Source organism: Leptodactylus fuscus, chromosome 9 (assembly GCF_031893055.1).
Source record: "Leptodactylus fuscus isolate aLepFus1 chromosome 9, aLepFus1.hap2, whole genome shotgun sequence".
In the NCBI taxonomy this organism is placed as follows: domain Eukaryota; kingdom Metazoa; phylum Chordata; class Amphibia; order Anura; family Leptodactylidae; genus Leptodactylus; species Leptodactylus fuscus.
In genome coordinates this window covers 15720335-15735084 of record NC_134273.1, presented here as the reverse complement: position 1 = coordinate 15735084, position 14750 = coordinate 15720335, and the positions used below count along the sequence as shown (strand labels likewise).

General features: G+C 40.8%; 1 protein-coding gene across 1 annotated transcript in view; it reads right to left on the bottom strand.

Moving 5' to 3' along the window:
- The window catches only part of TRABD2B (TraB domain containing 2B), a 183591-nt gene that overhangs the window by 99557 nt on the left and 69284 nt on the right, over positions 1-14750 (bottom strand). Inside the window, exon 3 of the mRNA XM_075286244.1 lies at positions 5549-5695. Coding sequence (XP_075142345.1) covers positions 5549-5695 — 147 coding nt within the window. The remainder of the gene's footprint in view (positions 1-5548; positions 5696-14750) is intronic.

The following is a 14750-nucleotide window of genomic DNA, read 5'->3' as shown; positions in this document are numbered from 1 at the left end:
ATGAGCAGGAGAACAGTTGAATCAGTGGAGAAGGAAATAGATCTCTTTGTCTTGGGTTTCTAACATCTGGTGGCAGGTCCTCTTTAAGAGTTTATTAGGTGGTTGTCTGGTGTAGAAGACCTATAGATACCACATTTTACCCTATGGTGGCGCCAAAGGAGAATTGAACACTTGCTGAGTTTAGTGTGGGTGGATTTTGGCACCGACAGTAACACAAGGAGCCGCGTCATTCTCGAGCCAACACCTGCCTGCCATGACTGTCGCAGCTTCCGAAAGTCGCGGCTTCTGACAGTCGCGGCTTCCCCCTCAACTGAATGGGCCGACTCCAGAGGTTGCTGCCACAAGGCGGACACCGCGGCTCAACAAGTTGCAGAATCCGCCATAAAGAAAGGGCAGCCATATGCCACTCACGGAAAAAAGTAGCCTGGCGGTCTCCATAGACCATCATTGTGAGGGGGTGGACTTTGACATGGATTACGTGCCATAATCCGCCCCCTCTGTGCCCGTGTGAACTAGCCCTTACACATTAAAGCTGATCCCTAGCAGACTCCCCACTAGGACAACATGTGATCAGCAAATTTTTTCATGGACCCTTCAAACCAAAAAGGATTGCAAAAAATGGACAAACCCTTCAAGGAATGATATTGATGTCAAATTAGACTAACCCTATAGGCATATTATAGGAAACCTATAGAATGCAAAGACTCATAGCTCCTATTATGAGAAAGTTGCTTCTTAGACCTGTCCTACCTCAACCGCATAAGGCTAAAGGACCAACAATTTTAGAAAGTCCTTCTTCTGTAGAGACCGAGAGGGTGTCACTCCTATACATGCCATGATCTCGATAAGACATAGTAATGAATACCACCGTCACCGATAACAATCTGGTGCTATAAAATGAATGAGTCAACAAGAGAGAAAGACAGGAGGTCATTTCAGGCTGTCAGTCAACACACAGGCCGTCCATTTATCACAATGTCAGCTTTTAGCCTTAGGACAACCGCACGACTATCCAAAGGTCAGCGGCCACAGACAGGAAGTCAAAGAATGAATATGACAACAAATATGGAAGTGTTTTCTACATTCTCCTGCCAGTTTAACTTATATGTAAAGAAGAAATGTCACTTAAGTGTTTGCAGGATACAGAATCGCTGGTCAATTGTAATTAAAGGGGAACTCCATAAAGAAAAATCCCCCAGACTCCAAAATCAGTCATTTTTAGTTTGCTAATAGAGAAGAGCACGGTCATGTGGATAGTTTTGTAACCGCTGTTTACATGTAGTATCTTGTATAGCAGAATTTAATGCAAAAAGTTGACCACGTGGGGATGTGTTGTCCATTATCAGTGATCATTTGGCAGCTGTGTCATAATATAGGGTTAATACACACAGTGATGTCACAGTTCGGGGATAATACACACAGTGATGTCAAAGTACAGAGATAATACACACAGTGATGTCACAGTACAGAGATAATACACACAGTGATGTCACAGTACAGAGATAATACACACAGTGATGTCACAGTACAGAGATAATACACACAGTGATGTCACAGTACAGGGATAATACACACAGTGATGTCACAGTACAGGATAATACACACAGTGATGTCACAGTACAGAGATAATACACACAGTGATGTCACAGTACAGGGATAATACACACAGTGATGTCACAGTACAGGGATAATACACACAGTGATGTCACAGTACAGAGATAATACACACAGTGATGTCACAGTACAGGGATAATACACACAGTGATGTCACAGTACAGAGATAATACACACAGTGATGTCACAGTACAGAGATAATACACACAGTGATGTCACAGTACAGGATAATACACACAGTGATGTCACAGTACAGAGATAATACACACAGTGATGTCACAGTACAGAGATAATACACACAGTGATGTCACAGTACAGGGATAATACACACAGTGATGTCACAGTACAGGGATAATACACACAGTGATGTCACAGTACAGGGATAATACACACAGTGATGTCACAGTACAGAGATAATACACACAGTGATGTCACAGTACAGAGATAATACACACAGTGATGTCACAGTACAGAGATAATACACACAGTGATGTCACAGTACAGAGATAATACACACAGTGATGTCACAGTACAGGGATAATACACACAGTGATGTCACAGTACAGGGATAATACACACAGTGATGTCACAGTACAGGATAATACATACAGTGATGTCACAGTACAGGGATAATACACACAGTGATGTCACAGTACAGGGATAATACACACAGTGATGTCACAGTACAGGATAATACATACAGTGATGTCACAGTACAGGGATAATACACACAGTGATGTCACAGTACAGGGATAATACACACCGTGATGTCACAGTACAGGGATAATACACACAGTGATGTCACAGTACAGGGATAATACACACAGTGATGTCACAGTACAGGATAATACACACAGTGATGTCACAGCACAGAGATAATACACACAGTGATGTCACAGTACAGGGATAATACACACAGTGATGTCACAGTACAGGGATAATACACACAGTGATGTCACAGTACAGGATAATACACACAGTGATGTCACAGTACAGGGATAATACACACAGTGATGTCACAGTACAGGGATAATACACACAGTGATGTTACAGTACAGGGATAATACACACAGTGATGTCACAGTACAGGGATAATACACACAGTGATGTCACAGTACAGAATAATACACAAAGTGATGTCACAGTACAGGATAATACACACAGTGATGTCACAGTACAGGGATAATACACACAGTGATGTCACAGTACAGGGATAATATACACAGTGATGTCACAGTACAGGGATAATACACACAGTGATGTCACAGTACAGGGATAATACACACAGTGATGTCACAGTACAGAGATAATACACACAGTGATGTCATAGTATAGGATAATGCACACAGTGATGTCATAGTACAGGGATAATACACACAGTGATGTCACAGTACAGGGATAATACACACAGTGATGTCATAGTATAGGATAATGCACACAGTGATGTCATAGTATAAGGATTTAATATCTCATGGGATACCAAGACAGCAAAGGAAATAAACATATGATGTCAATGTACAGAGATAACCACTGAACCCCAAAATAAGACATACATTGGAGCTACATAGTTTAGTCCTAGTGCTCCAGAAAGCAGTTGTCCAGGACTGCCATATTCAGCTCCATTTTGTCTTCTCCCAACACATCCACTAGTCACATAGTAATGCCGCAGCTCAGTTCCACTCAAGAAAAATGCAATAACAAGCTCAATCACTATACATTGTAAGGCGCTGTGGTTGGCAAGTAGTGAAGAAGCCACAGCAATCAATGGCATAGTCTAGGACAACCCCTTTAAGACACTGAGTCCCACAGCAAATATTATGCCTGCTATCCTAGTAATAATGTCCATGAATAGCAGCCATATTGGTAACCACCCAGACACTTGCATATAGGCACATACCATGGCACACAATGCCATATATGTATTGGTACCATATGGGATAAATACATACTGTTCAAGTCAATGGTCTCCATCCAGTGACTCCCTCGTCATTGCAAAACTACAACAACCAGGCTGCAAGTGGTAGACCACCAGATTAAACCAAGGTATCGGCCACATAAACCTGGGACAGCTAGTATAATAAGTCCTCGTCTATCACCATAACACTCCATCATTCATAGATCAATGGCAGTTTAAAAGCAATGCATAGAGTGGACATCCCCTTTAAGGCTCCTCGACACTGGGCAACGTGCAGTAAGCCCTCAAGTGACGAATGTCTCAGAGGGCTTAAGTACAGAGAGTGTGTTAGCGCAGCGACTTATTGCGATAATCATTAGACTACCAGGCCATGAGCTCGGCTTCTCATTGAATATAAACTAAGAATTGCTCTTAAGCCTTTAGTTATGATGAGAGGACTTATGTGCAAAGACTCGGGAAGTCCATATAATTGGTCTTTGTTGCTGCACATTCCTTCCAAATCTTTTCAGACAAACCAACAAGCCTGGCGCTCAGTAGGGCCAACCAAGAGGGACAGCGCTGTAATCCTATTATTTCCCTGGGCAAATGAGAGCCACGTGTGGAGCGACCGCGTTATAAGGGCATAGAGGGGGAAGATAGGGCCAAGGAGATTCACGTCAGACTGACGCAAGATCAATACAGTGGAAGGTGACACACGTGGGACTGGGGTATAGTGAGCGGCAGGGGCAATGGTGGAGAATGTTATTAAAAAATAAGAAAATATGTTATATATCGCTATTTATCAAAAAACGATTCATCTCTTTCCAAGTGTATCTCACTAAAGCCAACGTCACATGGATGGATTTGGCCGCTTACATAAAATGACTGCCACCAGAAATATAATAAAAGATAAAAAATGCAATCCAAAAATTGTGGTATTACAAAAAGTGATGGTGAAGACATCTAATAAATCCACAGCTCCATTGGCTGACCCAACTTTTGCTGGCCACTAGTTATCTAGTTATACAAGGATCTGTGAGATGAGGATGTCATTGTATAACAACCTAGATTTGGTATGCAGGTACCCTAGAAGAACTTAAAGGTCTATAAGGGATTCCATAACACTGTCAGTGGCCACAAAAAAAAAAAAAAACCCACTTGTACACACTTGAGAAAGGGTGACAAGCCCAAAATGCGTTGTGTGTTGAATAAAGCATTTACATTTGGACCAGCGCGCCTCCTGCCTCCTTTTTCCTTGTCCATTGAACAATAAATAAACCGCTTTGTACCTGTCTAGAGATAAGTCTGATGAGACTCATTAAAGTCTTCTCCGTTGCTCCTGCAAAGTTGTTTATTGAAGTCCTCAACTTCATTGCGCATGAACCCAAGGTTCGGTTCAGCGCATGCACACTGAAGTCAAGGTGTACTAAGGTGGCTTCAGTGATCTTTACAGGTGCCAGGAGTACCATGATCTGGATAAGTGTAAGAATAGGGCTATTTAGGACACTAAACCACCATTCCTTAAGGACCTGTGGGTGGTTTTAGTCTTCCAACTAGACCTGACTGGCTTCTTTTAAAGGGATTGTACAAGATTGGAAAAAAATGTTTTATGTCAAGTAAATGAGGCTGGGCTGTGATGTCTGGCATAGTCCATAGACAAGAAAAGAGACAATCCATTTTTCCTAATCCTAGGCAATCCTTTTAATCCCTTCCACTTGGGGCGATGGTTGAGTACTGTCTGGAATCCTGGGCATAGATGGGTCCAGCTGGCTTCCTTATGTCCAATACAGACAGAAGACTATTCCCATCTGAAGTCGATTACTTTCTACTCCACTCCAGATGATCTCACCCATGTGGTGAGATCACTAATCCTCCCCTGGGGTCCCAGAGAACCCTCAATAGCCACCACCTAATTTCTGGATTGCTCATTCTAGAAAGAATGTCAACCAGTGGCGTCCAACACAAGACCGACGGAGGAGCATCTGACTACTGTTTTATTGACATACCATAAATGTTCCTTGAATCATTCCCCATACAGACCTGTGTAGATTCGTGGTTGAAGATGACGGAGTTGAGGTCTCCACAGTTGTAATGTTTAATAAGATCTTCAGTTGTGTAGGGGGCTTGAAAGCTTCCTGCCCGTAGACTTTCATGTTGCAGCAATGTCTGGTTTAAAGCAAATAAAACCTGCAAATAAAGAGTAGAACAATATTAGCATCTCCGACCTAAACATACAATCATATCATGGAACTCTTAAGTAGTTAGAAGAGTTATAACCATTGAAGTTCCCATCAGGGTGGTCACTGGGACCCTGACTGCAGTTCTACAGGGCTCACCAGCCATCCTTGCTGATACCATGGCTTCTGACCAGTAAAGATCTTAATATAAATTGGACTGTAGTTTCATTCAGTCATTGTTCAACTTTTATTTTACAATTAGATTAGTATTATGCATGGCGTTATTAGCACTATATGGCAGCATTTACTTGCATGACATTGCTACGGTATAACATATCTGCAGAGTATTATGGAGACAGCACCACACAGTACTTCTGTTTAGTGTTACTTGGACAATGTATGGTTATTTATACATTGGGATGGGTGCCAATGGAAGGTCACAGGGCACCTTCCAACATGAGGCCATCCCTAGTTTTGCAGTAATGCAGATGTACTGCAGCACTCAGTAACATTACAGGCAGATTTCACTAGCAATGTTAAGTGGAGCTGCCAGGCAACTCATTTGAATTGCTGTTAGCACCTTCCTCCTCCCACACCGCTACCTAACACTTCAATGTAATTGGGTTACTTCCTGTCCTGCTGAATTTAGGTCAGTGTACTACTTTCAATGTGGCCACTAGTAAACCTACCGAACTATTAGTCTATAGTGATCAATTTTCAAGCTTCTGTAAGTGTTGTATCTTAATCACATAAGGAGGTGAGCGCACTCGCACTTGTTATTAAGATATATCATAAGACTAGTCCTTCCCATGGTATGCTGAAAAATGTTATTACTTACCCGTTTGCCCAATTCACACCTATCTCTGTATCATAAAAACAGAGCTGTAAGGCTACATGCACAGAACATGTATGGGTATGTGAGAAAACAGCATAAATGGCACAAGGATGACTTCCGTGTTCTGTCTGTGACCTCGGCAGACCCATACATATAAAAAGCAAGACAAGTGGAAATAAGATCTGTCTTGAGTTTTGCCTCCGGACTCTCACCTTCCCACAGGGTCGTGTGTATGGGGCCATAGCAAACAATAGGTCATGTAGCCTAACTGCTAGGAAGATATATTATAACATCAGCCATGACATGGTGTTAAACAGTGGACATTCCCTTTAAGGATTCGTGCTCCTAGAACCAAAAAGTGCAGAAGGTTCTCTTCAGTCCACATAATATGGCTCCTTTCTTTCACTGATAATTAATGAGAACCAATCGCATTCTACGGTTAGAAAATGAACGCAAACATCTGACTGGTTACTCTGGGCAACATTAATGTCCCCTGGCCAAGGTTACGGGACCCCAATAAGCACTATGGGATGGGAAATGCTACTTGTCTAGGCTTTCTTCCATTGGATTGGTGCAGCTGGCGTCCTCTAAATCAATCACTAAAATTACAATCGGCAAATGTTTACCTAATGATATTGAGGGAAAAGAGCAAAGATGATCTAATCCGTAGCAACCACCAATGTGAGCCGGGATCTCTATCGATGCCTCACTTTATAAAGGAAGCCAAATACTAAATTCTTTTTGTGGGACTGCAACCAAAGTATAGAAGATTTTGCAATAAAAATCTGTGAATGTAAGTCCAAACATCTGCGCTATTACAATTCTAACAAAGATTCTCACCCACTTTCCCAAGCTCCATGGTGTTTTGCCTTGATACATCTATTATTATCTTACAAGGCCATAACTAGGTAGAAATGGGCGAACCTTGCAAGATTTGTTTCTTAGGCTAGGTTCACACCTGCGCTTGTAGTCCGTTCGGGGATTCCGTTCCCCATTCTGCAACCAGGACTTTTTTCTCTACATTTTTCAGGTGGAAATCGGGTGGAAACCTGATGGACCCCATTACAGTCTATGGGTTTCTGCAGGTAACCATTTTTTTAAGCAGATTAGGTTTCCCCTTCTTCTAGGTCCCCAAGTGGACCCAAGGAAAGGAAAGCCAAACATGGGTCTGAACCTAACATTAAATAGTTCCAGACTGACTTGCCCAGTCCTAATTTTTATGCTCTTAGCATTAGGGTTGAGCCAATCTTGAGATTTCAGGATCGATTTTAAAATCCGATTTCCGATCATTATCCAGCTGATCCCGATCATGAAATTTGCTCAATTTGATCCAATCTTTCCCGATCCCGATTGCTCAATCCTATTAATGATATATACATGAATAGGGTTGAGCCGATCTTGAGATAACCTCTGACCTCGATCCTGCCGGAAAAGATCGGGATCGGAATTCCAATAGCAATCGTAAAATTTACTCGGAATCCGATCTTTTCCGATCCCAATCGCTCAACCCTACTTAGCATCCTTTATGTTGGGTGCCAAATGTGACCACTGAGGACCGAAGATGGCAAGGAATGGGCCCTAGATGCCTCAAGTGAGCCCAGCCTAGGATAGGGAAGGTGAGTATCATTATTTATTCTCTTGCACCTCCGATGATTGCACTTCAGGTTCTCAGGGTGGCCCCAAATTTTTGTAAAATTCCTAATGAACCTGGTTTATTTCGCACTGGTCTGCCCAGTCAATACAAAATTACTAATAGAATTTAATTCCAAGGTTACCTAACTTTTTGGTCAAATCTAAATTTGTGTCCCAAGAAGTGAAGGTGTACACTGTTTACCTTCAATTATCCTATAACCTACTGTACATACGACTTAAGTGATATTTAATAGTCAGGAATATTATCAACAGTGGAAACATCCAAGGAATGTCCAACTAATAACCCGAGCGAGTTAGAAAGAAACTTTACATAATATCTCACAAGTTTTCTAGCCCCCCCCCCCCCCCCCCAGGATCTCCGAATGTCCTTACCGAGTGTAGCGCATATGATTGAAGTGTAACTTAAAAGAGTTTTTACTGTTCCTTCTGGAAGACTATGATTGTCAGCCCTACAAATCAACACTGACCCTTATTCATCTAAAATACATTTCATGTCCCTCAGGAATTTAGGGTATTACTCTTCTCTCCAGCTTCCCATGTCCACAAAATTACTTACATTTCCAACTTTGACACCAGGAAAACACACTATCCCTTTGTTCTTTGGAAAAAAAGCTGACACCAGTAGACACACAATTATGTTAAAATGGATGTGAAATTTTTTCGAGGTACAGAGGTCTACGGAGGACAGAACAAGTGCATTTATTGTAACCAATCTTGTGGAACTCTTTGGATGTGTTAAATGTTGGTATAAATAAAAAATCACAAGAGGAAACAATGTATAAGAAGAAGTATAAAAATCTTACAATAAACATAGTAGCCAATACCATGGACTCCCACCATTCTGCCACTACGTAGGTTCTCATACTGTAACGCCTTCTAATTACTTAAGGTGCTTAAGGTGGATCCCCTATGTATAAAAGACATGGCGTGCTCCTTATGACAAAGGTATTTTCTTTCTACTTTTCCATATGGAGGCACCACATGGTGGCACAGAGGGTATTTGTCTACTGGGTCCATCCATGTGGCTTTATGGTGTATAAGGCTGGAGGGATAGGTCACTCCAATCTTAATGTAGAAAATATGACATATAATATGTTATGTCTTTCTGGTTTCTGATATTGTACTGATGAAAAACGTCCAATGAACGAATATAATAAAAAAAAAAAAAAAAAAAAGGTCATTTATGTGATTAGTGATGTCCTTACAATTATTCTATAATATATCAGAAACCATAAAATATTTTGTTAATAAAATATCAAACTACATTCTCTTATTATTATTATTATTATTATTATTATTATTATTATTATTTATTTTATTATTATTTATATTATTATTTATATTATTTATTATTATTATTATTATTATTATTATTAACAATAATACTAATAGTTAATGCTTATTATTACTAATAATATTTAATTCTTATTTTTATTGTTATTTAGTTATTATTATTATTATTATTATTATTATTATTATTATTATTATTATTATTATTCCTAGTAGTAGTAGTACTATTACAATTATTATTATTATTATTATTATTATTATTATTATTATTGTAATAATAATAATATTTATTTATTTTTCGGAAATTATATTGTGGTTTGTTAAAATATTCTCCTATTCTGACACCACATAAACAGCACTAAACTCCTAGAATAAAAATGATGGAGGATATTTTATATTAAAAGAGTGAACTCAAATTTTTTGAGCAAATATTTATTTAAAAAAATAAATAAATGTCTTTTTTCAAGTTCTAACAAGTTGTTTAGAATAATATCCAAAAAATATGAATGATAAATCGAATAATAATAATAATAATAATAATAATAATAATAATAATAATAATAATAATAATACACTATAGCATCACTGCAGTATCTCTTATGTTATGAGAAAATTGATAAAAAAAATCTCTTACTCTAAAATTTAGAAAATAAATAACAGATATTATTAATACAATTATTAATTATTAATAAAATAAATTTATAAATAAATAGATAAAATTAGAGTCAGGGGATAATCATACACATCAGGGAGAGTGTGTGCCTACATAGGCGTACGGAGACTTACAAGTCATTCCTGCTCCGCTAGGGATTCTGGGTAAAAAGTATGCAAATCTATTCTCCAGGATGTAATTAGGAGAACAGTGCCTCTGTATGCTGCCCTCTAGGGGCAGTCCCCTTAACATCATGCATGACTCAGTTAATAAGCCTACTAACATGATGCGGATTTAATTGCCAAATTAGTATTTCTATTCCAAAAGGCTTTAACAACTACTTTCATTTATGTCATAAATAATGAAAGAAAAAACATTATTAAAATATTTTACTCTCGAGTTCAATTTTTTTTTAGAATTACAAAATTCTAAAAAATTACCAAAATAAAATAATCTAAAATACCATATACTAATCCCAATAGTGCATTTATAGCCACGAATCATGAAAGGAAAGAAAGTAATATTATTTGTAAAATTATGAAAAAAATAGTTTCTTACAGACTGGGAGTCGGAAATTGTTGCCGCCATTTTTGTCTTATTTCCTACTGTGTTGGGTCGGCCTCCATCAGAGGATTGGTCTTATTTATTATCATCACCATTGCCACTAATGGAGAGCGTTGCCATCCCACAACTGACACTGGCTCGAGACCCCTCGTATCGAAATGGCTCTCTCTTACAATTTCCTTCAAGACTATTCAGCCGTCTACTTCAAAAATAAACCCACTTATGAAGTCAGAGAGCCTGCAGAAAATGCCACCTAATAAATAAAATGCAAGTTATTTACTCAAGGAAATGATGGAAAATTATTACTCAGCCTTTGGAAAATAGCATTTCGATTCTCCTGATTTATGATTCCTCCCGGCACGTCCTTGTGAAGCCATTTTTTTTCCTCCGGGTGAAGTACTGTACTGTGGTGAATTAGGTTTTGAAAGGAACCTTTTCAAGAGAAGGCTTTCGACAAACATTAACTGGTGGCGGCCTAATCCATGCTCCAAACAGATTTTGTCAAATGGCCTCTTCAGTGTTCTTTTTGTAGCCATAATTAACATGACCTCCCATTAATCAGGGCACAGTAATGGCAATGTGCGCCGGGGTGGGAGGGAAGAGGTCAGACCTCATTAGTGATGCCGTGGATTTCCATCACTGTGCTTGGATTAAGGGATATGAGGGAAATATATTTGGCTTTCGTGATCAGAGCAACAAAACCTTATAGTTGGCTTATGGCTTTGCCATGAAAGGCTGAGTGATGATTCACAAGTTACAGGGCTACTTGTCCCATGCAACCTAGAAGGTAAGAGGAATAGGGTGCAACAGGTAGATGACCACCAAGACTGGAGAACAATAACCTGAAAGGGGTAGCCTCTAAATGTCAGATCACTAGAGGACCCACTGGTGCAATGCAATGCAGTAGAGTTACTTAAAGGGAGTTTGTTATCAGAACCAACATGTCAAGCCCAACCTGTAGATAGATAGCTTAGGGTTAGTGGTGTAATTAGGAATGTCTGAGCCCCAAAGCGAACATTTGGTATGGCACTCCCCCCCTCGGCCCCCTTCCCCACTGCACACGCACAAACCACATTCCTGCACACACTATTATGCCCCATAGTGGCCCCTGCACACAGTATTATCCCCCATAGTGGCCCCTACACACACTATTATGCCCCATAGTGGCCCCTGCACACAGTATTATCCCCCATAGAGGCCCCTACACACACTATTATGCCCCATAGTGGCCCCTGCACACAGTATTATGTCCTATAGTGGCCCTTGCACACACTATTATGCCCCATTTTAGACCACTCATGAAAAATGATTATACTCTGGGGCCTTTTCAGACCCCAAAGTATAATAATCAGAGACCCAGGGGAAGAAAGAAACATAAAAATACTATTACTTACCTCTTCTGGGCTCCAGTGGACTTCCCGGTGATGTCAGGCATCTTCAATGATGGACCAGACATCATGTGACCCGGGTGGCTATGACGCAAGTCCGGCCCACGAGACGCCTGGGACATCACCAAGTAAGCCTGAAGCCTGCTGGAGCCCAGGAAAGGTAAGTAACAGTGTTTTTTTTATGTCCCCTCACCTCCTCGGGCCCTCTAATGTCCCGGGCCCTGTGGCAGCCACTACTGCTGCTACTCCAGTAGTTATGACCCTGGTTAGGGTCCCCTGAACTATACTGTCTCTTCCCCTAGAGAATCGCTGCCTCCGCTGACGAGATATCGCTGTTAGTGTGTTTTTGTCAATATGCAGAGTGCTGCAGTCAGCTTATTGGTGGGGATGCCAGAAGTCAGCCTCCCACTCATCTGTTACTGATTATAATTATTTATTAATCCTACTAATATCCTACTAATATTATAAATTGTGGCTTTGGATGTTTGTTCCTCAATCACGCAAAAACGGCTGAATGGATTTGCATGAAATTTGCCACATACATAGATAGGAACCCCGATTAAAACATAGGCTACTTTTTATCCCAGTAAATGACGTCACTACACGACCGCAGTGAAGGAATTTAGGTTCACACAACACTAAAAGACCTGTGATGACGTCATCACAGGTCCTTGAGCCATTCTCAAATAGTATCATGCTCAGCAGCGGGCAGAGCTACATGCTATTTTATGGGCGGAGCTATATGAGCTATATGAGTTGAAGCTGGACAGTATGAAAGCTGAAGAAAATGGAGTCTCATGGAAGATCAGGAGCCTACAGAACATGCAGGCTGTGTGTAGGCAATAGGATTATATTGGTGTAGAGTACTACAGTGAATGTGTTGTTGTGCCTCTGATGGGGGAGAGGGGAGAACTTTGGCACATTTCAGCAACATCCATTCAGCCCTTTGTAACACAGAAGCTGCTCAGACAGTCACATAACCAAACCCCTGTAAACACAATTGCCCGATGTAGCAGAGTTGAGGCAGCGCTGTAGCACAACTCTATAGGCTCTCCGTATGCAAACATGTACATACAGCTGGGTATCCTACGCATATGCAGTGATGTAGCAGAGCCGAGACGCGGGAGCAGGCTGATCGAACTGTGGCAAATTTCTGCAACATCCGTTCAGCCGTTTCCAACACAGAAGCTGCTCAGACACTGAAATAAGAACACCCCTCTAATCCAAAGGGCCAGATGTAGCAGAGCTTAGGCAGCGCTGTAGCAAAGTTGAGTATGCTCTCCATATGCAGAGATGTACATACAACTGAGTACGCTGCGCATATGCAGCGATGTAGCAGAGCCAAGACGCGGGAGCAGGCTGATCATCCACAACAGCAATTGGCCAAATATAAGCGGCTTAGCACCAGCCCCAACCTGCAGACGAAGTCGCGGGCAGATGCTAGTCTATTCTAAATATAGCTCACTAACATCGGATTTGTGAAGATTTAACACCCGACACCCCCATCAGTCAGCTATTATCAGCAGCTGAGACACAGAGAATGGAGCAGGAAGCAGACAGCGCTGTTCTTTGTGTAGTGGCTGAACTGAGTCACTGCAGCTTAGGTTCCTTTCAGATGAATAGGGGCTGATCAGGAGTAACCTAATCTGGCCACTACACAGAGAACAGTGCTGTCTGCTTCCTGCCCCATCCTCTGTACCTAGGCTGCTAAGATACCACTAATTTGGTATTGATGACCTATTCTTGGGATGGGTTCTTAGGATAATTCATCAATAGTTTTATCCTTTAAATCTCATAAAACCCCATTAAGGCTGAGGCCCCACATTGCGGAAATGCAGTTTTTTTTTTTGTTGCAGATTTTTTTTGTTGCAGCCAGGTGTGGATTGAACAGAAAGCAGAAGTATAAAAACCTCCGAGATATTTCCTATTATTATTATTCATCTGTTAGAGCTTATTTCATGGCACTCATGATGAGACGTATCCTACAACGTGCCGGCATGTCACCCCGTATGATACAGTCAGTATAATATTCATGTGGGTCTTCACGTCTTTCCTAATGAGGTCAGACAGACGGCTCTTACAGGCTGAACAGTTCAGAATAACACGCTATTAATAAGTCATGTCATGCTCAGTCCTATTTTAATCAAAGACTTGGCCGGGGAACAAATACTCAAATTATATGTTTAGTTTGCAGAAAATAATTGTTTGTTTTATGCGCAGGGAATGACACGCACGCTGCACCAGTAGAGTATGTTACTGGATTCCGGCAATGAACTGGAAAAGTGCAGATGGTTTTATTTTCACACTGCGTTAGGCTGATTCCCCCGGGAGCAGGCAGTTTCTGTGCGGGTAACTTCTTACCAGGTGTCACATCGCTGGAATAGTTAACACCTTTGCATATTCTTATGCAGCAAACCCTTTTTTATGTAAACCACGCCTTAAATCAAAAGTGTAGCTATGAGGACTGGCGGGGTACATGGCATGGATCAGGTGCTGGGTAAGGTGCCAACATGCTAGTTTGTTTTTGGAAGGGTACAAAAATTCTAAACCAAAAACTGTAAATTTAGGGAGTGAAGACAAGGCTTAGACAGGGGCTCAGTACAGTGCACCCCAACTAGATGCACTAATCCCATAGCCATGCCAGCCATAATAAACACAGCCATTGATCCCGGGCATCATAACA